We start from the raw sequence: 23706 nt of genomic DNA, 5'->3' as shown, positions 1-23706 counted from the left end.
TCCTGGGGTGATCAGGGCAGGTGGTGGCCCTCTCTGAACCCCAGAGGCTCCCAGGACAGAGCAGAGGTCCAGCCGGGCTTGGTCTGGTCCCTCTCTTCTTGGTGGGGAGTGAGGTGGAGGCGCTCAGGCCAGGGCTTGGCCCAGGAGGAGAGTAGGGAAAGGGGCAATGGGCAGGCATCCCCAGAGCTGACCCCAGCTGGGGGTGGTTCCCCGCCTGTCTGGCCCAGCCCCTCTGGCCACAGGAGGGCTTCATGCCATTTCCAGCCGGCATCCAAGGCAGGTGGATTCAAGCTGCATCCAAACATCCTCTTCCTTGTCTGGAACCCAGAGGAGCTAAAAATGCTTCTTCTCCAAAGGCAAACAAACACCGCCCTTCCCCGTCTTTGTGCTCAGTACACAGGCCCAGGGCCACGGAGGCAGGTGGCAGGCTCGAAGGCCAGCCAGGCCTGGTCTGTCTGTCTGTCTGCCTTCCTGAGGGTCTCCTTGCCGGCTTCCCTGGACTCATGGGCCCCTGTAGTGGCCAGAACCTCACTGGGTTGGTGGGGGGTCTCCCACAGGAATGGGACCCACTCCTTCCCCCTGAGTTCAGACAGAGAGTGGGCAGCTTGGGGTAGAAATTAGAACCATCCTAAGACCCTGGGATTGTGGGTCACCCACTCTGGATGGATGAACTCATTTAAGCCCCATGAGGGGGCTGCTACTGCTGCCCAGTCTACAGATAAGAAAACTGAGGCTCTGGAGGTCTACGGAACATGCACGAGGCTGCAGAGTCCATAAGCTCTGTGGGTCTTAGAACCCTGACCATCAATCGCTAGCAGGGAAGTCTCACTCTCACTGAGCCTCAAGTTTCTTCTCTGGTAAGAGCACAGTGCCCCTCTCTTCTGGTTGAGCATGTCGTCGGCCCCCCGCTGGACTTGATGCAGCCCACCTTCCTGGCCTTCTCTTACCCTTCGGGGGCCCTGCCCTGCGAAATGCTATCTCAGATGAGGGCTCCAGTCTGACATGCCCAGCCGTGGGCAGGCCCCACTGCAGCCCCAGACCCCACAGTTCAGGTCACCCAGTTTTCTCCCTGGCCCAGGCCTGCTGAGGAGGTGGAGGATTATGAACAGGGCTCCCCGCCTCCCACCCCAGCCAGGTCTGGCCCCAAAGCAGAAGGTGGGCTCAAGCCATTCTGGGTCTGACCCCCCTAGACTCTCAGAGGGAGAACAGGCAATAAGGGGGGAGGCGACCTTGGAATCGACAAATCCCTCCAGCCGACAGTTACTGACCAGTCACTGATGTTTTAGGGCTGGTGGGCAGGCTGACTGGCCCAGTGCTGGGGATCAGCATCTCTGTGGGCCCAACCACAGGACAGCTCTGTGCTGGGGCACCCCCTCAAGCCCGGGGGGACTTCCTGGAGGAGGTACTGGACAGGAGAAAATGGTGGACGTGTTCTTCAGATAATTGCTTGTGAGGACAGAACCCCACCATGGTGTTGGCACAGAGCAGGGTTCCCCTTAGCAGGACACTCAAGGCCCAGGCATCAAGGGTCCCTGTGCCTTTTTGGGTCCCAGCCCTGCCACCACTAATCCTCACACTGACACATGGATTCAGTCACCTGAGTCAGCTCACCCAAGAGGCTGGGAAGTCACTGGGCCATGGGAGAGAGGGCTACATCTCTTTGCTCAGTCCATTGCCCACGTTCCTGGGCTGCCCACAACAGGGACCCGATGGTGTCACTCCACAGAGCCTATCCAAAACGTGTCACTGTCCTCACCATCCTCATCAATGTCATCTGCCGGGAGACAGCAGAGCAGCGGGGAGCTTCCTGTGTGTGAGCTCTGCCACTGGCCTGCCGGAGGGCCAGTCCAGCCTCACCGTGGGCTAGCTGTGTGACCTTGAGCGGGGAGCTTAACAGCTCTGGACTCCAAATTCGTCTGTGCTTCAGGCTCAGAGCAATGCTGCTCCAAGGACGCAGAGAGCGGTGCATATACCAAGCAGTTAGCGTTCAACAGCAAGGCAGAGCTGTTAGCCTCCTTCTGGCACAGGAGGGCAGAGAAGGTCAAGGTCAAAGTCAAGGTCAAGGCCACCCCTGAGCAGGGTTTTATCTGGAAATCTTTACCCTTCAAATCTGGTGTTTGGGGGTTATCTCCTCTCATTACGGCCTCCCCTCCCAACATCTCCCATCCCCCGTTCTTCCTAATTGGTCTGGTGAACCAACTACCAGTGCCGGCTGGTGGGGCCCCTCAAAGGCAGGCCAGGGACTCCTCACTTATTCTCGGGCAGTGTCCAGCCACTGGCATACCCCAGGAGGCTGTGCTGCAGCAGGACTGTCTTCTAGGCTTTATTTCGACAAAGCCTCTGGATCCTTCTATGAGGTGGGTACCAAATACTCTGAGGTGGACTCAACGGCCCTGCCGTCTGTTTGAATCTCCGCACACACATTCATGACCTCCTCACTGTCATGGAGATGACAGACCTCGTTATCGCCTCAAAAGCCTTCCTGGGCTTCTTTGGCATCTCTCCCGCTCAACTGCTGACAGATAGCTCCCCAGTTTACAGAGAGGAAGACTGAGGCCCAGAGAGGTCAATAACCTTCCAGGGTGTGAACCAAGGTGATTTGCACCCAGCCTCCCTCTTAGCCACTGTGCTAAGCTGCCTCGACAGTAATGGAATACAGAGGGCAGACCAAATGAGACAGTGGTTTCTGGATGCCAGATGGCCAGGTGACATGGTGAGCCTGTGGGTCCCGTGGTGGGTGCTGGGCGTGGGTGTGACACAGTGACTGTGACAGTGTGACTGCTTCAGGCAGGGACATAGCAGCTCCTGGAGCTGAGGGCGGGAGGCGTTAACTGGCTGGGCCTTGAACAGGGGGCCAGGGAGCTAGTAAACACCAGCGTGACTGCAGGGTGGGGGGTGAGGGGTGGACTTTGCAGTCCAACAAATTCAAATTCAGCGAATGCAGCAGAGGCTGTGTTCTGCCAGGCCACCAGCCAGGAGGAAGAGGCAGGGCCCAGCCTCCAGCTTTCCTGTCCTGGTTGCAAGGCCGGCTGCGCTCACCTTGGGGTTGGTGGCTGGATCTGAGGGATGCTTCATGCCCATCATGGCATAGGAGGAAAGTGACTTGCCCAAGGTGACCCAGCTGCTCCTCCCCACAGTAGGATCTGCACCCAAGCTGTCGGGAGCACCCCTGCCCCCCAGTTCTCCCACCACACCAGTGCAGGGTGCGGATGTCTGGTACTGGAGCGGTGTGGCTGGAGGGGAGTGCTTGGCCCCTCCCCGCCCCCCCTCCCCTGCCGGTGGCCCTGGAGACTCCCCCCCACTAACCACGTGGTTTCCAACCTAGTCCACGAATGGTCACTGCGCTCAACCGCTGGCCGCTACTGGCTCTCCATTCCGGGAGCCAGATCCTTGGGCAGAGGGCTGCCAGGCTCCAGGAGACCCCTAGGGCCCCACCACACCCCAAGCCCTCCCTGCGCTGGAGCTCCGCTCCCCCACCCCTCCTCCCGGCGCTGACTCCAGGCCAGGAGAGGAAAGGCTGTCTCCACCCACCTCGCGCTCTCCGTCTCCTTTATAAAGGCCGGAACAGCTGAAAGGGTGGCAACTTCTCCTCCTGCCGCCGCGAGCGGCTGCCTGCCTCCCCGAGCGCCCGCCGCCTTCCTGAGGGCTCTACTCCGGCCGCCAGCGCCCATCTTTCATTCCTGAGATACAGCTATTTGGCGCACACACATACACACACGCGCAAAAGAGGAAAAAAGGAAAAGGGAAAAAAACCCACCCTCCAGCTTCGCTGCAAAGAGAAAGCCGGAACCGCCGCCGCAGAGGACGCCCAGAGCTGCAGGCGGACCGACGGACCCGCGCCGCGTCCACCTGTCGGCCGGGCTGGGCCGAGCGCGCACGCCGCGCGCCCGGAGCAGCCGTGCCCGCCGCCCGGGCCCCGCGCCAGGGCGCACACGCTCCGGCCCCCCCAGCCGGCCGGGGCGGGAGTTTGCACCTCTCCCAGCCCGGGTGTTCGGCCCGCCGCCGCTGCAAAGCCAACTTTGGAAAAAGTTTTGGGGAGGAAGCCTGGGCCTTGAGGCGCCCAGCCCTGCGCCGTCCGATTTGGGGGACCATCCCAGAAAATGTGGCAAAACAGCTAAGCCGCCGGGCAGAGGAAAACGCCTTTAAGCGGCGAGTGAAGACCAACCATCGGCTGCCGCGTTCCTGTTCCTCCAGGAGGTTGGAGTTCCCTGGGCGCCCCCACACGGCTAGACGCCTCGGCTGGTTCGCGACGCAGCCCCCTGGCCGTGGATGCTCGCTCGGGTTCGGGCTCCGCACAGGTAGCGGCCACGGACCCTGGTCCTGCGCCCAGGCCCTCCCTAGCCCCCCAACGACGGAGCCCGGGCCGGGGGCGGCGGCGCCCAGGGGCCATGCGGGTGAGCCGCGGCGGCGGCTGCAGCGGCCTGAGCTCCTGATCGCCGCGGACCCGCGCGGAGCCCACCCCCCTCCCCAGCCCCCGCCCCCCGCCCTGGCCGCGGGGGCGGCGCGCTCAGTCCACGCGTCCGGGGCCCCGCGGGGCCGGGCCCGGAGTCGGCATGAATTGCTGCTGGGCGCTCTTCCTGTTTCTCTGCTGCTACCTGCGTCTGGTCAGCACCGAGGTGAGTTGAGACGGCGGCGGGGGCCAGGCCTCTCCATTCATCTCCCTACCCCCAACCCGACGCCCCCTCCTTTCCCCGCAGTGAACTTTGAATCCTGGCCCTCTGAGGGCCTGGCACCTGGGCGCCCGGGGGCCGCCGAAGGCTGGGACGACAGGCTCCTGGGGAGGGGGCATAGCATGGCTGTCTTTCTCAAAGGGTCATTCCAGATCCCCCTCCAACCGCGTCTGGGGAGGGTGTGTGTGGCCCTGCCCCCACCCCTCAGCCGCCTTAGAATAAGCCCCGACCCCTGGGGGGGGTAGGGTGGTGCCGCGGGCGCAGTAGCAGCGCAACTCTCCCATCCTCTGCAGCCCACTGACTGGGCTTGGGTTTGGGCTTGGGTGCACGACCAGCCCAGGGGAACGGGGCTTGCTGAGGAAGTGGGGGCTCGCCCACTACGCTGACCTTCGGTGGGGGTTCGAATCCCACCCCAGCTCCCGCTCCCGGCTTGGGTGGGCGCCCTCGGGCCCGCGCAGGGCATGGCCAACCCTGGAGAGCCATCCTTGAGCAGCGCGTGTCAGGGGCGCGGGGGTGGGTGGGGGCTCAGAGAGGCGGAGGGCGAGGCCGAGGGCACTCGGGCTCGTGGGGTGGGGAAGGAGTGGGAACTCTGACAGTATTCAGCACCCTGGGCGGTGGGAGGCCCGCCGTACCTGCGCCCGCGCCCTGCCAGGGGGAGTACCTCGCTCCCCCGCAGCAGGGTGCGGAGCGCGCCGCCTGCAGCAGCCGAGATGCTGGGGAGGTGGGGGGCGAAGGCGTCCGCAGGAGCAATCGGGTCGGCTCTCTCCCCGCCCCTCCCAGCCTCGCGTAGCAGTGAGTTGGCAAGTCTACCCCGAATCCAGGTGGGAAAGGGGCGGGGCAGGGAGGAGGCGCGAGGTGGAGGGAGCGGAGCCAGGAGGCCAGGGCGGCGAGGTGCGCGGCGGCGTGCCTGGGTCCCGTCCCGCCTCCGCGCGGCCCCGACCCGGAGCCCGCCCCTCGCCACCCCGGCGGGGCTGGCTCCTCGTGGCCTCCTGCGGGGCGCAGGAAGGCGGCGGCCAGGGTGAAGGCGGAGCGCTCCAAGGCCGCGGGCCGGCTTGGGCCGCCGCCAGCGCAGGTTGTTTTGACCGCGGAGGAGCCGTCGCCGTCTCCTTTTGTTCTCGGGGCTCCTCCGGGGCCGCGGCCGCCGGCCCCGGGGCCCCGCCCTTCCGCGGCCACCCCCGGCAGCCCGCACCCGAGAGGGAGGGCGCGGGTCTGGCCTGCCGGCCCCTCCTGACGCCCCACTCCCCGCCTGGCCCGCAGCCCCCCCCCACGTCACGGCCAGCTGTTGGGGAGGGGTAGAGGTGGGCCCGGCCGGCCCCAGCTGCTGCTTCGCCTCGTTGCCCCGCCGGCCCGAGGGCTGGGCCCGGTGCCAGGGCGTCTTGGGAACGGCGGCACCCCAGCCGATGCTCTCCGCAGCCCACCCCGCCCGGCCCCCCGACTCGCTCACTCACCCCACGCATGCACACTCCTGGCCGGAGGCGATGCCGCGCTCGGGCGGGCGGCGGGCGCGTGGAGCGGCGGGCTCGCACTACGACGATTGGGTCGCGCGCCCGCCGCTGCCACGCCCGCGCACCCGCGGGGGTACCCGCGCGCGCACCGCACACAAACGCACGCACGGCCCGGCACCCGCGACCGGAGCACACGTGCGCGCGCACCCACGCACGTACATAGACACGCACACCCAGCGCCAGGTGCCCGCCCTAGCGCAACAGGTGGGCCACATGGGCCCTGAAACCTTTTGGCGAACCCATTTCCTTCGTCAGGTCCATCACAGAACGCCCGCTTTTTATCTATCTCTATATCTATCTATCTATCTATCTATCTATCTATCTATCTATCTATCTATCTATCTATCTATCTATCTATCTATCTACTCTATCTACTCTATCTATCTATCTATCATCTATTTTCGGGTGCCAGGGGTCTCTCCAGCCCCTGAAACCTACTCACACTCCCGTATGGCCAAAAATGGGGAGCTGCCAGATCAAATGTAGTCTCCCTACAAATCAGCTCATATCTATATGGGCTCACAGGAATGCGGGCCTCAGGGCACCTGGAACCTTCCTGGTGGTGCTGATCATAGTCTGCAGCTGAGGGGTGGGGTGGGGCAGTTTCCAGGCGCCATCTCCAATGGCCTGACACATCCAGCACCCTGCTTTCCTGCAACTCTCTGAGCTTGTGTTCGCAGAGGGGAGTAGATGTCCCCCCAGCCCCCCTGCCTCTCACTTTAATCCTTCAGGAACACGAGTGCAGAAACCAGATGGGTGGTGTGTGTGTGTGGTGGGGGGCGGCTTTGCAGTGCATGAGGTGCACTTTTGTGAAGGAGCCCCAGGCTTGCTTCTGGGGGCCAAGACCTAGGGAGGGACTGCACTGACATCTAACCCCACCTTCAGTATGGGGGTCAGTCCCCAGGAGGCTGACTAGTGGCAGGGGCTGGTCATGTATATCTCGCCCCCCCCCCCTCGCACCAACGCACTGGGCCCAACTTTAGGGGCCAGGCAGGGGCTGCCTGCACATAGGCAGGGATGGGCCCAGGGTCTGCAAGGGCTCTGTCAGCTGAGCCAGCTTCTGGGCTGGTGCCTCCTCTTGGTCATGTGATCCTCTGGCTTCTCTCCCTTCTGCCGGGAAGGAGGAGGGGGCGCCCAGGCCTTTCAGCACCCAGCTCCTCCCTGGTTTACTGATGGCCTGAGGAGGGGAGCATTGGGGGGGGGGGTGCTGGGAGGAGGCCTATGTTGGAAGCACCCAGCCCTGGAGATGTGCAAGGTCAGGAGCAAACCGAATTTAGAAGCGCTCTCTCTCTCTCTCTCTCTGTGTGTGTGTGTGTGTGTGTGTGTGTGTGTGTGAGTGAGAGAGAGAGAGAGAGAGAGAGAGACTAGTTTTATTTCGTTTATCTGTGTTCCTGTCTAGAGGGTGCACTCTGCACTGCTGTCCCTGAGGGTAGGACTGTGCAGAAGGAGCAGACATTGTGGTGCTTGCTAGGTGCCTTGTAGACTTGGCCTCCTTTTATTCTCACCTGGGGTGGAGGGAGGGGGGGCACAGTGGCCAGCCACTCCACCAGCAACCTGTCTTTCCAGCCCCCACCCCCCTTTTCTTGAGAGACAAGCACATCCTTCTCAATCTCTTGGGACTTGGACAGGAAAGTGGGGGAAGCCACAGCAAGGCAAGTGCAGGGGCTCTGTGTAGCGTTGCAAATCCCTTTCCCTTCATGGGCCTCAGTTTCCCCACCTAAGAGACTGAGATTAGCTCCAAGGGCTTCCAGAGCTGCAGAATCGCCGGGATGGCCACCCCCAAGTGTCCTCACTGGCTGGGGGCTGTGATTCTGGTGGGCTGGCCACGTTGGACCTTGCAGGGCAGGGTGGGTCAGGCCACCATGAACCAGGGGTGGGGGTGGTGGAGGGGGAGGCTGGTGCAAGGGAGCAATAAGGGAGAGGAAGTAAGAGGTGGGAAAGGCCGGCGCTGTCAGTGGCTTCTGTGGTCCATGCAGTGACCTCTGCGAAGGCATTGGCAGTCCATCTAAATGAGGGCTGACAGCGTCCTGCCGGCCAGAGGGTATTCAGCTGCCTTGTCAGCTTCTGCCTCAAACAAGGCCCAGCCCGTGTCTCCCTTGGCTGTGGGAGAGGCTGGCAGGGGGGTGGGGTGCCTGTCAGTGTGTGTGCTGGGGCCCAGCGGCAGGGTGGGGATCACGCCCCTTTGATCTGTCAGCCAGGCTGGGAGCAGGTAATTCACCTGGCCTCAGGAGCACGGGTGCCCTCCCTCCCTTCTGCAGCTGGCATGGGGGGTGGGGCAGGGAGGAGGCTGTTTGTCTTGGCTGCCTCCTGGCCATGCCCTTACCCTGCCTGGAACCCTGGGACCTGGGGCCACTTCGTCACCACACCAGCCCTCCTAGCCGGGCTCCTAGGGGCAGGAAGGGGAGCGGCTCACCTGAAGAAACCTCTAGATTTGTATGCAGGGAAAGCAAACTGGCACGCCTGGTCCTGTGGTGTAGCACTGGGGACATGACAGAGCTACCCTCTGTCTGTCACTGGGGGCAGACTCTCCACCCACCCCTTGTCAGACTCAAAACTGTCCACAGGTGCCTCTTGCTGCTGCCCTCAAAGGCTCATGCCCAAAGAGAGTGTTGACAGTGAGGGCCCATTGTGACTGTGTGCCCTTGAGGCGATGACTGCTCAGAGCAGAGCTGTCTGGCTGCGTTTCCTGTAAGCTGATCACCAGCAGGGCGCCTCACCAGTGCGCCACCAGCAGGCCTTTGACAACTCTTGGCTTGCCGGCTGCTTTGCCAGGCACCGTGACCCCAGGCAAGGTTTTCTTAGCCTCATTTAAATGAGGAGGAAGCAGAGGCTTTGGGCTGTTACACAGCTTATTCAGCAGCAAAGACAGAATCCGGTCCCGCAGCCCTGGGTCCTTCTCAGTGAGGGCTTCCCCACTTGGCAGCACTACTGATATTGGGGGTGGCTGTCCTGTGCATGGCACGTCCCTAGCCTCTACCTACTGGATGCCAGCAGGACCCCCTCCCTCTGAGCCGAAGCAACCAGAAACACTTTCAGTCCCTGTTGGGGAACTCTTCCCTATAACAGGGACAAAGAGCCTCATGTCCAGGAGGGAGGAGGGAAGCCCCCCATGGTGACCAGGGCAGGGTGGGTATTCTGGGTGCCCCTTACTAGCTCTGGAGCTCCGTCTGTAGCCTCTGGAAGGCGGGGCAGACGGAAGCATCAGGCTCTGGGGACAGGTGGTGGGTACAGCAGGTAGCCAGTGTCTAGCTGGGAGTCAGCAGGAAACATGTGTCCACTGCAGTGTCATTTTCAAATCCAGGGGCTGGCGGTGAGCTCTGGGCCTCTGGTCTCGTTACCGGGAGCCTATGAAGCAGTGGCCTCCCTGCTTCACAAAAGGAGGCTCTTTGGAAGCCGATTGCTGGTGGGCTGCGGAGTGGCTAGCCCAGATGGCCCTCTGTGGGGGAGGTGGGAGACGGTGCTAGAGCACTCCAGGGAGACAGGCCAGTGTTCGCTGAGCACCTATGGTGAGCTTCTCCCCTCTCCTGTCCCCCTCCCCCCAGGCTGCCCCAGGCTCTTCTGCCTCAGCCTTGGGGAGGTTCTCTGGGTTTGTTTCCAGGAGCTGACCTGTAGACCTGTGTCTGGGGTTTCTGCCAACAGTCCCATAGTGGCCCCAGGGGAGTGTGGCCCCTGCACCAGGTGTCCATTATTTGGGAGTTGACCTTTGGACCCTTCCCCTTGGGGGGTGCCTGGATCATTTCTTCACAGATACCTGCTCCTCCTTCTGTGTGTGAGCCAGGAGGCCTGGCAGCCCCCTTCATCACCACCCCTTCGCTGTCCTCACTGCCCTCCTGCCTCCTCTAGGCAGAATTAGATTCCAATAAAATGTTCCTCAACTCCCTGTATTCACAGAGGGAATTCTAATAATGTTCCTTAACTCCCTTGATTACCTCAGCTCCAGGCCCAGAGAGGGCAAGGGGACAGTCTGAGGTTACACAGTACATAGACAGGAATCTGGTTTGGTTGGCAGGGGGTGTGGCTCTCCCTGAAGACTTCCTCTCGGTGGGTCCTGAGCTGGCTGCACCTTTGGTCATAAAGGGAATCTCTGCCTGGGAGTTGGAAGTGAACTTACTTGGAGATGGAGATGGGGGAGGAGGGAGAGGGCAGCTGAGCTGTGGATGAGCGTGCTGCTCCCTAGCAATGCCACAAGGACATGGGAGGAAGGTACCCAACTCTCGGGTGTTGGTCAGCGGGTCAAACCCATCAGCTGCTCCTGTAGCTGGTCCAAGATGAAGCTGTGTGCTCCAGGAGAGAGTGACCATCTCAGAAACCCTATATAGGGCCACTAGGAGCTGGAGCCTTGGTGGCATAGTATTTATGCATTGGGTTGCGATCCTCGAGATCGGCAGTTCAAAACCACAAACGCACCTCAGGAGAAAGATGTGAGACTCTCTGCTCCGGGAAAGAGTTCCAGTCTCGGAAACAGACAGGGGCAGTTCTAACCTGTCCTGCAGGGTCTCTTTGATTCAGCATGGATTCGATGGCAGGGAGTATTTGTTTATGAGGTGGGATTGACTCAGTGCCAATAGGTTTAGTTTTTTGTTTTGTTTTGCGTGGTGCAAAAGAGGAACGATCCTGGCTGATAACACGAAAGGTTGGCTACTGAAACCCACTGGAAGTGTCCTGCTGGACCCAACAGCAGCTGGTTAGCCATGGAGAAACAGAGGCACCGGGTGGTTAGGCCTGTGTGTGTGCCAGGGGGGCTTGGCAGCGCCCTCTCCTCCCCTTCCCCCACCCCTTGCTGTCTCTTCTGCCGTCTCTAGCAGAATTAGATGCTAGTCAACTATTCAGCTCCCTCTATTCTGCCGTGAGGAGGTCAGTCTGCTGAGCCCTTCCTTGCCACAGCCCCTCCACCATTGATGCTGCCTGGAGCATGTATCTGGGGGCCCCAGTTGGCCTGTGTGTGTATGTTTGCATGAGCCTCAAGCCCTCGGTCACGTGGGGGCACCTGACCCACTTTCTCATCCCCTCGGTGATGGCTGTCGGAGTGTGCATCTCAGCCTCTCCCCTGGCCCCCAGCCCCCTTTCTAGAGACTGCTGCCCTAGCCCCATGGATCTCTGGGGAGTGTGGGGGATGAGGTGGTGATCCTCCTATTAGGGCGCACCCTCTTTATGGTGGGACCCAAGGCTTCCCCGGAGGCAGGCTGGCGCTCAGTGGGTCCCACCACAGCCCGTACTAAGTTTCAAGTGTTTCTGGTCAGAGGCCAGAGGGGCTCTAAAAATAGGGTTTGACTGGACTTGGGGCGTGGCGAAGCCTTCAGGCTTCCCTGCCAGGCCGAGGATCGCCCCCTCTCCTCCTCCTTGCTGGAGACTCACGCCATCTTGCTCATGCGGTCCCCCAGAGACGTGGCAAGAATGTCACCATGAGTCAAATCGGAATCAACTCCATGGCCCTGGCTCTGGTACCCAGGCCCTGCAGTCAGAAGGACGTGGGTTGGAAAACATTCTTTGCTATAGCACGTCTGGGGGCAAGCAGTGCGACGGCTGTTTTTTAGCCTCTGTTTTCTCTTCTGTAAAATGGGTAGAACGTGCCCTTGATAAATGCTGGCTGTTACCAGCTGTCGGGCGCAGAGGGAGAAGCAGCCAGCGAGCTGACTGTGGCAGCTTCCTGGGAACCTGGCAGGGGAAACGGACACCACCACATCAAGTGGGACAACGCAGGCTCAGATTCCTGGTGCCCTGGTTGCTTAGTGGTTATGCATTGGACTGCTAACTGCAAGGTCTATGGCTCGAAACCACCAGGCTCTCCATGAGAGAAAGATGAGGCTTTTACTCCTAAAAAGTTACCTTCTCAGAAACCCCCAGGAGCAGCTTCCCCGTCTGATTGGGTTGCTATGAGCTGAGATGGTCTCCGTCACCGGGAAGCATATGTGCTTCTTTGAAGGCTGGTGTTCTTGCTGGGACGTGGGGTGCCGCCTTTGTGCACCAGCCTCTGTCCTGGATTTCCATTTGCCTGTGGCCTCAGGGTCCCTTGGGGCAGGTGGTTGGGAGTGTGTGGAGGTAGGGGGAGGGGAAATGCCGTGGCTGGGGATCCCTACTTTCCACTCACTCGCTGCCCCCTCCTGTGTCACCTGCAGGGGGACCCCATTCCCGAGGAGTTCTACGAGATGCTGAGTGACCACTCCATCCGCTCCTTCGATGACCTCCAGCGTGTGCTACACGGTGACTCTGGAGGTAAACGGTGTCCTGCCAGCGCTTGGGTTTCTGAGGACCTCAGGGCGTCCCTTCTTCCTCAACAGCCCAGGAACCGGGGCAGGGGTGGGTTGGTACCTGCAGCCTGGGCTGTGCCAAGAGCAGCCACCCACGCGTGGGTCTGGCTGGGTACAGCGAGTGGGGCGTGGCAGGAAGACGGGCAGGGAGAAGGCGCCCAGGACATCTGCTGAGGACTGATCCCAGGGAGGGACCCGGCCAGTGAGGGCGGAGCTGGAGGAATACTCTCCCGGGCCCCTGGCTGAGGACCTGGCCTCCAAGGTCTCCCCGGGACACCTCACCCGGGCCAGCGGGCAGCCCTGCCCATGCCCATGCCCATGCCGGCAGTGCGCTCGGCGCTGGGCACGTGCTTGGTGGCACACATGTGGCAGGGCTGACGGGCCGGGTTGGGAATGTATTTATAAACATCGTCTTCAGAGAGAATTCCATTCTATCCTAACCTCTGGCCTGGTCCCTAGAGCCCCGGTCAGCACCCCCTGCAACCCCTTCCCTCAGGGACATTGTCTTTTTGTCACTTTGTAATCCTTGCCCAGACGCTATCTATGGGGGACAGCATTTCCTGCCTTTGTTTCTGTCCCCGTTGGGCCCCTGGCTCACTCTCAAAAGCATTCCCCGGGCCCTTTCAAACCCGCCTGTGCTGGGGGGTCTCGAGGCCAGTGGGAGGGGGCCCTCGCTGGGCCCACCTATTGTTCACCAGTCCCTCCCCCCATGTCTCCCACACCCCTACCCCATGCCCGCCTGGCCAACCCTGGCCACACAATGGGGCAACTTCCAAATTTAGCCTCGCTGCCATTTCTTTCCAAGGCCCTGGCCCCACCCTCCGGCAGCACCCCCACACCCCGGGTGGGGGTCACATGTGCCCGAGGTTTTCAATAGCCCGCCTGTGTGGGTGAGTTTTTCCTAATGGACTTGACCTTTCCACCCAGCACGTCTTTCCCCACGGCCTCTGCTTCAGGGCCGCTGCAGGGAGGGACGGGCAGGCAGTGGCGTGTGAGCAGCTACTTGGAATCTCATCAGTCACTGGGCTCCCAAGGCCAGTCTCCTCCAAGCATGATCCCCTGGGACCTCGATGGCTGGCCGGCTGCAGCCACCGGAACCTTTGTCCTTTGCCCCGGGGGGCAGGGGGAGGTTGGTGGGAGCTCACCCCACAGCACCCCTTCACTTATTTACTGGCTCGGCACCCACCTGTGAGCCCTGCTTGTGAAGCCCTAGTTCAAAGTCCAAGTTCAGAGTTCTCCTGCCCAACCTCACCTCCCGGCAGCCGACCTGAGCAACCACTTGAGTGGGGCCAGCCTGACCCAACCACCAAGCCACCAGGTTGAGCAGGGAGGGGCTACGTGAAATCTCGGGCTGGGGGGAAGCAGTCGTCGCTGAGTGGGGGTGATCTTTGGAGAGGGGACAGGAGACAGAAACAGATTCAATGAAAGACAGGGTGAGAGAGACCAAAGCTGGTGGGGAACAGGCCCAGGGCTCCCCCCAGAGCAGGTTTATTCTCCACCCTTCTCCTCTGCCTTCAGCCCCCCTCTACCCCAGTGGCCAGCCCCCTCCCACCCCCTCTCCTCACTAGCAAGGCCATTGTCCGGCTCCAGAGGGGCTGTGGCCAGGGCAGGCTGGTCTCCCCCTGGGGATTCTGGGAATTTCTCCATTCAGCACTTCCTATGGGAACGTTGGGTGGAGGGGGGCATGGAGCCCGACCCCGCCCTTTTGGACCCAGGAGGATTCCTTACAGTAGCACAGGGCAAGGCTTATTTTTAACTCCACTGCTCTGGGTTCTAGCCAAAAGCATGACTGTAGAGCCCCGAGTGGGCCCGGGGATGTAGCTGGGCCCTGCTTCCCCTGAGCCCATGGCTGTGTGATGTGGCCGCGACCCCGGGTGGACTTGGGCACTAGGAGGGTGGGCTGTGCTCTGGAGTAGGGTGCCCATGGAGAGCTCGTGCTCCGCTCTTGTTCCCACCAGGGCCCTCATTGCTACAGCCAGGCCGGCCAGCAGTTGCCTTCAGGACTGGGGTAGAGGTCTGACCATGCCTTTTTCTTGCAGATGCAGACTGGCCTGAGCTGGACCTGAATTTGACCCGATCCCATCCCGGAGACCAGGCAGAGAGCTTCTCCCGTGGGAAAAGGAGCCTGGGTAGGATTGGGATTAGAATGGCTGTCCCTCTCGGGGAGGGTGCCAGGGAAGGAGGATGGGGGTCCTGGGGTGCACAGCTCCACCAGGGCCGACTCGATGCACCTCCATCCCCTCACCCAGGGACCAAGCTGAATGAGGGGACGAGAGGAGAACCTTCCTAACCCCATATGGGGGGCTAGAGCCATCTCACTCCACTCAGCACACAGTCTGTCTCCTAAATACAGTGCCTTTCACTCCTCCAGGCCTTATCTACCCTGAGGGTAGATCTTAGCAGCCCCCCTTTGACAGAGTTGGAAACTGAGGCCCAGAGAAGGTCAAGAACTAGCCCAAGGTCATACAGCTAGGAAGTCAGGAGTTGGAGGGGCTAAGATGCCAACCAGCTTTTCTCATCCGAGCCCCACCAAGCTGTCCCTGGTGTGGCTTCATTCGTGGCCACAGCCCACCTCCAGCTGCCAGGCAGAGGGAGCAGGAGGAGAGGGAGGGCCACCAGGCCCCAGGAAACCTTCCCAAGCCAGGCAAGTGGCCACCCCAAGCCCCTACTGCCCTTTGTACAACTGCTGCACCTACGCTGCAGGCTGGGTGACCAGGGGGACCTGAGAGCCCCAAGCCCCACTCCCTGCACACAGAGAACTTATCTCACTTTTGGACCAGCACACAGGAAAGACGGCAGCAGACCCCTCCTACAGGGCTCCCTGGTAGTACACTCTGCACAGCCCCATATAAGAAGCCCGCATCCCTGTGTCATCCCATTTCACAGATGAGAAACTGAGGCTTTTAAAGAAGCCACAATGTAAACATAAACTAGTGTTGAGCATGGAAAAGGCTACAATGTAACGCAGAAGGAACACCCCCCTCCCCCCAGGGGGTGTTCAAGCCAAACAGAACCCTCCCACTAAAGTGGCCAGGGTTAGCGGGAGGAAACCAACCTGTTTTTTTCTTCCTCTCATGATTGTGGTGACAGTCTCCCTAACAAAACCTGTAGATCCCACATGCGTAGTTCAGCCACACGGGGACAGTCTTTAAGCTCCTTTGCCATGTCCTTCCACCATCGATTAAAGAAGTCAATACTCCCCACCCCAAGCAAACACGTCCCCCACCCCTGCACCTGGGGCAGTGGGTCACCACCTGGGCTGCAAAGCTCAAAGCCGGCTCAAAACCACCAGCCAAAGACGAGCCTTTGTTTGGACTCCCATAAAGAGCTAGTCTTGGAAACGACAGGGGCGGTTCTACCCTGTCCTGGAAGGCTGCTGTGAGTTGGATCGACTCATCTGTTTATTTCACACGAGCACACGGAGTACCTGGCCCTTTGCGACTGACTGACAGCACCAGTAAAACGAGGCAGTGAGCCCGGTCCCCGAGTATGCTCACAGTGACATCTTGGGTGCACAGTGCATGCACCCCACTTGGCAGCTGGGAAAACAGGTTTCAAGCAACCAGTCCAGCAAGCCCCAGATGGAGAACAGCTGAGTCCGAATTCAAACCCTCGAGGGGCTGGACTCTCAATCATCGCACAGGGGCTTCCAGCTTCTTCTGCCAGGTGGTGGTGGGGAGTAGGGGGTCCCAGGCCCTCCTGACGGCCACTGCCTTCCAATGTCCCCTCCCTACAGACGCCATGACTGTGGCCGAGCCAGCTGTGATCGCTGAGTGCAAGACGCGCATCGAGGTGTTCCAGATCTCCCGGCACCTCGTTGACCGCAGCAACGCCAACTACCTAGTGTGGCCGCCCTGCGTGGAGGTGCAGCGCTGCTCCGGCTGCTGCAACAACCGCAACGTGCAGTGCCGCCCCACCCAGGTGCAGCTGCGGCACGTCCAGGTACGCAGGCCCCGAGAGGCCCAGCTGGGGCCCAGCAACACTGACCAAGCTTCAGTGGCATACCACTGGGGGTAGGGGGACTGAAGGCATTTCTGGCCAACTCCTGGGCTCTGCCCAGACAAGGCCACTCTTGGGAAGCAGACCTGGGCAGGTATCCCGAGACACCCCAGTGTCGCCTGAGTTCTTTCAGGCCGCTGGAAACAAAAGTCAGGGATAGATGGCCTCCAGGCAGGGCTGGGGGTGGGTGCGGAGGTGCTACCGTCTTTTTTAGAGGTAGGGACTGCAGGGTTTGGGAAGGGGCCTGTCTAATGGCTTCCCTTCAGGCTAAGGTCGCTCTGGGGACCTGCCTGGGCCCTTTGAAGCCCTCCCTAGTTTGAGGCTCCAGTTCTGTCCCCGTCCCGTCCGTGGCGAGGAAGGAGAGTTTGGCTAGGTGGCCGTGTGTCTAAGCAGGAGGGTGCAGAGAGCCAGGCTGGAGATAGGGCCACTCTCAAAACAGTCACCATGCTGTATCCTCAAATCCTAAAGCGGGATTTGAGGAGCCCCCCAGTTTCTTCTGGGCAGCGCAGGGCCCTGGGAGCCTCAGGTGCCCTGACTCATGAGTAAAGGTCTCTGTCGGCCACCGGCTGCCCAGGCCAGCCTTGCGAGCACACTGACTTAGGCAGCTGGCAGAGCTCCCTAGGCCCGGCGTGGTTGGCAAGCCCGTCCTTCCGAACGCGCTGCCTGCCCTGCCCTCACAGCACCCCATACCTGTGATCATGAGGTCACTCTCTCCCCCACCCCAGCTGTCATGGTATCTCCTGTCCCCCGTGCTCCCAGCTCCATGCACAGCCACCTGATAGCTGACCTCCCCTTCCCGCCGCCCCCTCTGTAAAGCCGGCCCGCACTTCCTTCCAGACAGCCACCTCCCACCCCTGCTGAAGCCCCTGACCTTGGCTGGCGCTCCAGGAATGAGGACACCCCAGGCCCCACATTCACCCGGAAATGCCTTCCTCCCTCTCCCGGGGGCAACGAGGGGGGCTGTGGCCAAGTGGGAGGCCAGGTCGGGTTGTTTTGATGGAAAAGCTAAGGGAAGGGCAGAGGGCAAGTCCCTGCTATTGTTTGGGCCACAGTGTTTGCCCTGTGGGGCCCGTTCTTGGGCTTTCTAGGAAAGATGGACTGGGGCCCTGTGGGGCCGGTTGATGGCTTGCTACAGAGGTGGTCTGGGGCTCTCATTCTCTAGGTGAGAAAGATTGAGATTATGCACAAGAAGCCAACCTTCAAGAAGGTCACAGTGACCCTCGAGGACCACCTGGCCTGCAAGTGTGAGGCAGTGGTGGTGGCCAGGCCGGTGACCCGGAGCCCAGGGGCTTCCCAGGAGCAGCAGCAAGGTAACCCCTTCCTGAGCCTGCCTCTCGCACACCCCTTCCTGCCCGCCTGCCTGCCTCCAGCTCCGGCCCTTGGCTCTTGCTTCATTTCACCTGAGCCTTTTGCTCTCAGAGAACAACCCAGATGCCAGTCCAGTCTATAGGCTCCCCCACGGTGCTGTGGGCCAGCCCAGCCAGGCTGACCTCTGGAAAGGCTGGACCAGACCTGCTGCCTCTGAGCCTTCCCACACGCTCTTCCCTCTGCCAGTCCCCCCGGGGCCAGCTCTGCCCAAGCCCCACTGCTTTCTGAAGCTGTGTCTCTCACCTTCCTGCTCTAGAGGCAGCTCCCCCACCCTCACCCCCAGTCTTGTGACCTCCTTCTTTGTTGTGTGAGTGCTTACATGCGCGTGTGTGCGCGCGCGCACACACACAGACACACACACACACACACTCACCAGGCGGAAACCCAACAGAGAAAGACAACTCAGGGGGTTTCCTACTACAAGGAGAGTAAGACTGGACCTTTCCCTGGGAGACCTGGCACCACCATCCCTGAGGCCTTGGAGGTCAGGGGAGAACTAAGGCCCCTGGGGAATAAGTCACCTGGAGAGAGAATTCAGCTTCATCTGTGGAAAAGCTGGCCAAAAGTCAGGGTTCCTCAATGGCAGTGGCTACTCTGTGAGGTAGTGAGCTCCCTATCCCTGGAGGTGTGCAAGGAAAGGCGGGGCAACTACGCAGCAGGGATGCCACAGATGGGGCTCGAAATAAAGAGCTCCATTCCTGTCCTTAGATTTCATGAATTCCGTCTCCGGGTCATCCCTTGGCGGACGGAGAAGAGGAAGAGGACTTAAAATAGTCATCTCATTTTACACACACACAGGATCCAAGGCCCAGAGAGGCTGAGGCCTGGCCTGGGTCACACAGGAATCCAGGTGTCACAACATTCGGCTTCTGGATTTTGCTCACTCAGCACCTGCCACTGGCTCCTACCAGCCTCGTTGGGCTTTTAAATACTTTTTAAATGTTAGAGCAAGAATGGGTTGGAGCGATGGCCCCGCAGTCCTTCCATGCTGCTGTAACAGCAGTGTGGGAGCACAGAGAGGTTCAGCGGTTTAGGAGAGGAGGCACAGCGGCAACGCCTCGCCTGAAAGCCGAGTCTTGTCACTCTAGGTGCTTCCAGCTAAGTCTTGCTGCCTTCCCCCGTCTGCAGTGAAGGTCAAAGGGACGCGATGAACAGTGATTCATTATAACCAGTAATGGCAGGAGATCATCAGTGATGAACCGCAGCGCTGTCGTCATTCAGAAATTAATAAGGAAAATGATGAAGGGGCAGGTGTCCCCATGAGTGGAAGTCAAGTTGACAGCGGGGGGTTTGGTTTATATTTTTTGCCTATTCACAAGCCCCCTGCAGGCAGGGCCCTCTCTGGGCCCCTCCGTCCCATTTTCAGGTGGCTCTCAGGGACTGTCTGCGCCAAAGTGGCGGACACCTGGGCAGCTTCGTGCCGCTGCGCTGTGCCGCCCGGGGATTCCCTCCCAGAGCACGAACCCGAGAGGGCTCGCCTTCCCTCCACCCAGGAGGGGCTGGTTTGTACACAGTAGAGTGTCGCAGTTTTTCTAGCCAATTGCTTAGGTTGCACAATCAGTCGATGGTGCTGTAGATAAAATGGAAGTTCCTTCATGGAAGGCTGTCTCAGCAGTTTGTCCCTGTGGGTCTCAGGCCCCCTGAAAGCTCGGGGTGTGACCTGTGGAAGTGCAGACCCTCTGACTCTCCTGGGCTGGGTGACTCGAGCTTGTGTGGGCTTTGCCTGGCCCAGTGCCCAGCCGGTGGTTCGGGATCTGGGGTGGGGAATCTTGGAGCCTTTCAGTGGCCTTCCCTGTGAGGGCACTTGAACCCAGGAGTCCCTGCACTGCTAGAGGAGATCATGTGTCCGGGTGGGTCCTATCTGACAGCCAGAGGTCAGGGGTCAGCCCCAGAGGGCCCTGGGGGCTGGGGGAGTGTGAAGGCCCCCAAGCCAACGCTGGGGAGAGGTGGCAGGGACAGCTTTCCCACCAGGTTGTCCCCTGGGTACTCAGGAGGGAAATGAGCATTACCTTGTGTGAAGCTCACTGCCCTCTGCCAATCAAGTTGATCCCCACTCGGGGAGGTTACGGAGGCTGACAGTCTTTATGGGAGCAGCCAGCCTCCTCGCTCTCCCTCCGAGGGACTGGGAGGTTTGAACTGGCAACCTTACCTGACAGGGCCCCTTTCATTTATACCAGAGTAGATGAAGTGATAGACTCTAGAAGGATGTCCCTGGGTTCAAATCCCAGCCTCTCTGCTTCATTTTCCTCATGAACTTAGAACAGCACCAGGGCCTTGGTGAGGGGTTGTGTCAGGGGTTGTGATTATTTCCGTATCGCAGGGGAGCTTCAAAAAGTGGGGAAAATGGAATGGAAACATAATGGAACTTTTCCGCAAACTTTTTGAAGCCACCTTCCTGTTATCGCTGGACTCCAGGAAGCCAGGCTGCTGCTTTCTCTGTCTAAAGATGTGGCCTTTGACAGACTTGCTCTACAGCGCACTGACAATAAGTGAGAGAGGCAACATTTGACCCCCGGTCTGATCCATCGCCCCCCCCTCCAGTTCTCCCCACTGTATCACTTCTTGGGATAGGAGTGGTAGGCGGATGGTAGGGTCTGGCGCCCCTCCTGATGGCCAGCCTCCTCTCCATCCATCATGGGACCGGAAGGTGCTGAGAGACTAGCAGGGGAAAACTCCAACTGGTTTCAAGCTGAGGAATTAAGACATATGTGAATCATAGCAGCTACCATTTGCTGATAACTTCTTACTTAGATTTTAATGGCTTAAAACCATCTTATCATCTTGCCATGGTCTGTGATTTGACTTGGCTTGGCTGGGCGGTTTTATTGGCCTGGTGTGGCTGCAGATGTCAGCTGGGGCTGGAGTGATTGGGAAGCTTGTCTCGAATGCTGGACTTCTTCCTCCCTGAGTCCCTGGGCCTCTCCTCCCCATGAGGGTCCTCCAGGGCACCACCCCAAACACTAAAAAGCAAACAAAAAAAGCCAACAGCAACACCCAACACACACACACACACACACACACACACTCACACCCTGCCACCCCCACGTCCCCCCATCTGGGATCTTATAGAACTGCTCCTTAGGGGTTCCAAGACTGTAAAGGTTTATGGGAATGGACAGCTTTCCACTTTCTCAGAGTGGCTGCTGGGGTTGAACCGCTGACCTTCTGGTAAACCACAGAGCTCTGCAGAGCACAGAGGCGGCAGCTACTCGGCCTTCTGAGGCCTGAGGCCTGGAGCTGGCACAGCATCGCGCCTTGTCTTAGTGGTGGCGGTTAGATTCCTACCTGTCGCAGCCGGCCCCAGGTGAGAGTACAGACACTTCGTGGGTGTTTCTTGGCTGCCGTCGTTAGGGAAGCAGATTGCCAGGTCTTTGCCGGTGGCAATCTTTCGGTTAGCAGCTGAGTGCTTACTCCATGTGCCCCCTGGCCTCCTCTTTCACGGGCTCCACAGGCCCAGTTCTACCCAGATTGAAGAAGCGGGGAAAGTACCGCCCCTCAGAGGGAGAAAGAGGGGGCTTCCGAGCCCTGTGAGGAGTTTCAGCCTACAGGGGCAGTTCTACCCCATGTTATAGGGTCGCTATGAGTCAAAATCAAATGGGTGGTAGTGAGTTTTGGTGTGTTATTTTCCCCCCGGAGGGGCGAGGATGCCATCTTTAAGCTGTCACAACATTCCACAGTCGGATGACAATTCGTTTCTCCGCGTCTTATTGTCCCCATTGCACGGGTGGAAAACCGGGCGCAGTTTGGGGGTCAGTGCTTGGCCCCAGGACACACACAGCTGCCTAGCAACCGAGCTGGGATCTGAGCTCAGAAAGTCTGGTCCCCGAGCCCCCTCTGGTCTCCTCCAGCCCACAGGGTCTGAGCTGGCCCTGAAGGATCGTCCTTCATGGGCTGATGAGATTTTTCTTTCTCCCGAGCAGCCAGGACGCCCCTACCTCGGAAGGCCATCCGGACAGTGCGGGTCCGCCGGCCCCCCAAGGGGAAACACCGGAAATTCAAGCACATGCAGGACAATGACAAGAAGGCACTGAAGGAGACCCTTGGCGCCTAGGGCCATCTGCAGGAGCGTGCGGGCAGGTGAGGGCCGGGCGGGAACTGAAGGCCCTGCACCTGATCATCTTTCTCCGGCCTGGGGCTGGAGCTGGGGACCGGGCTGGGGCTGGGGCTTTGTGGAACACCCAGTCCAGGCTCTAAACCTTGCTTCCTCTGCCCTGTCACCAATGAGAACTTCCCCAGGACAGGACTATGGGGTGGGGGCAGGGGGCGGGGCTTTGGAGGCCCCATCCCAGCATGCCCTAGGCCAGTGGTTCTCCACCTTCTTAACGCCGAGACCCTTTCATACAGCTCCGTATGTGGTGGGGACCCCCTCAGCCGTAAAACTGTTTTCGTTGCTACTTCACTGTCATTTTGCCACTGTGATGAATCGGGCAACTTTGGTGAAAGGGTTGTTCAACCCCCAAAGGGGTCGCGACCCACAGGTTGAGAACCGCGGTCCTAGGAGAACTGGGGTCCAAACCCCACATCTTCCAGTCCTTCAGCAGTCCTGGTCCTAGGTGCTGTTGGACATGAGGCTGCCCGGGATCTCAGTTCTCGCCCCTGGCATGGAAATACAGCTGGGGTGGGGGTGGGGGTAGGGGTGGGGTTGGGTGACCCGGTGGGTGGCCCTCCCCTCCCCCCTGGTCTCTGACCTCTGTGCCCCTCTGCTTTGCTTACAGGGTTATTTAATATGGTATTTGCTGTATCGCCCCCATGGGGTCCTTGGAGTGATAATATTGTCCCCCTCGTCCGTCTGTCTCGATGCCTGATTCGGACGGCCAATGGTGCTGCCCCACACCCTCTACGCCTGTCCACCCTCTGCCAGAGCCCTGTGCCCCGCCCCCCCACACCCTCCCAGCAGCCGCCGGCGTCTTGCCCACAGGATCTAGAGGAGGACACGACCTGAGCTCCGTCCCTGTCTTCCTCCTGCTCTCGAGGACCTGGGCTGGCCATACAGGAGAGACCGACATGGTCCCAACTCCACCGCTTGGAGCGCTGCAGACTGGCCAGGAGAGGAGCCCTGCACCTGACCTTGGGGCCTCTGGAGTGTGGCCTGCCTGCCCGCTGGCCAGCTCTCAGGGAGACTCAGACGCTTGGAGCACAGCCTGGGGAGACCCTCTCCTGCTCCCTAGCCAGGCACCGCCTCTTCTATCTCTGCTGACAGCAACTGCCGCCCACTTTCTACACAGGAGCTGGCGGAAGGTGGGGACCCGGAGCAGCAGGTGGCCAAGAGCCCTTGGGTGGGTTCAAGATGAAGCTCCCATCTGGGTGGACGTAGAGATCGAGGGTGACCTGGGCACCCACTGCCTCCTGGCCCCTTTCCTTCCATCCCTCCTGCTCCCTTTCTCTCTACCTCCACCCGGCACGTGTGCTGGTTCTGCCCGTCCGGTCCACTGCACCCAGGGGCTCCTCAGCCCCTCCCTGAGGCCTCACAGAACCCCAGCCACCTCTCCTCAGGGCAGAAGAGCAGGGGCCGGGGCGGCAGGTGGCCTGCTAGCCTTATTCCAGCCTTATGGAGATTGCCACGGCAGGGTGTGCGGACTGTGAGCCACACCAGGGCCCTGGAGAGCGCACCCTGTGCCCAGCAGACCCACAGCTGATTGGCCCATTCATTCTGAGGGTTTCCGGGCAGATGGAAGTGAGGCGTCCTGAGGAAAGGGGTCCAGTTCCCAGCTGACACAAAGGCTCACTGTGGACTGCTGGGGGCCCTACCCCAGTTGTGGCTCGGAGTGGTCGCCCGTGGTGGGGCGCAGGGAGCCAACACTCCATTTCCTAGACTCCTCAGCTCCAGCAGCCCCGGTTCCAGGCAGGAGTGAGACAGCCTGGAGGAGGCCTCCAGCGAGGGGTGACCCGCACCCTCAGACCCTTAGCTGGCCCCTC

General features: G+C 60.4%; 1 protein-coding gene across 1 annotated transcript; it reads left to right on the top strand.

The window, feature by feature from the left end:
• The first annotated feature begins 4553 nt into the window (after positions 1-4553).
• Positions 4554-21841, top strand: PDGFB (platelet derived growth factor subunit B). Its single transcript, XM_075552668.1, has 6 exons — positions 4554-4616; positions 12292-12388; positions 14463-14552; positions 16160-16365; positions 17585-17732; positions 21711-21841. Exons 1-6 carry the CDS (start codon positions 4554-4556, stop codon positions 21839-21841), a joined length of 735 nt encoding a protein of 244 aa, XP_075408783.1.
• Positions 21842-23706: the final 1865 nt, after the last annotated feature.

The sequence above is a fragment of the Tenrec ecaudatus genome, chromosome 6 (genome assembly GCF_050624435.1).
Source record: "Tenrec ecaudatus isolate mTenEca1 chromosome 6, mTenEca1.hap1, whole genome shotgun sequence".
Classification (NCBI taxonomy): domain Eukaryota; kingdom Metazoa; phylum Chordata; class Mammalia; order Afrosoricida; family Tenrecidae; genus Tenrec; species Tenrec ecaudatus.
Note: the sequence above shows the minus strand (reverse complement) of the source record. Positions and strands in the feature narration are given on the sequence as shown.

Bases quoted from the DNA above. Each gene is read 5' to 3' on its own strand.
- PDGFB (XM_075552668.1), top strand. From the start codon at position 4,554: ATGAATTGCTGCTGGGCGCTCTTCCTGTTTCTCTGCTGCTACCTGCGT. The intron at 4,617-12,291 runs GTGAGTTGAGAC...TGTCACCTGCAG, and splicing joins TGCGTCTGGTCAGCACCGAG to GGGGACCCCATTCCCGAGGA. The intron at 12,389-14,462 runs GTAAACGGTGTC...TTTTTCTTGCAG, and splicing joins GCTACACGGTGACTCTGGAG to ATGCAGACTGGCCTGAGCTG.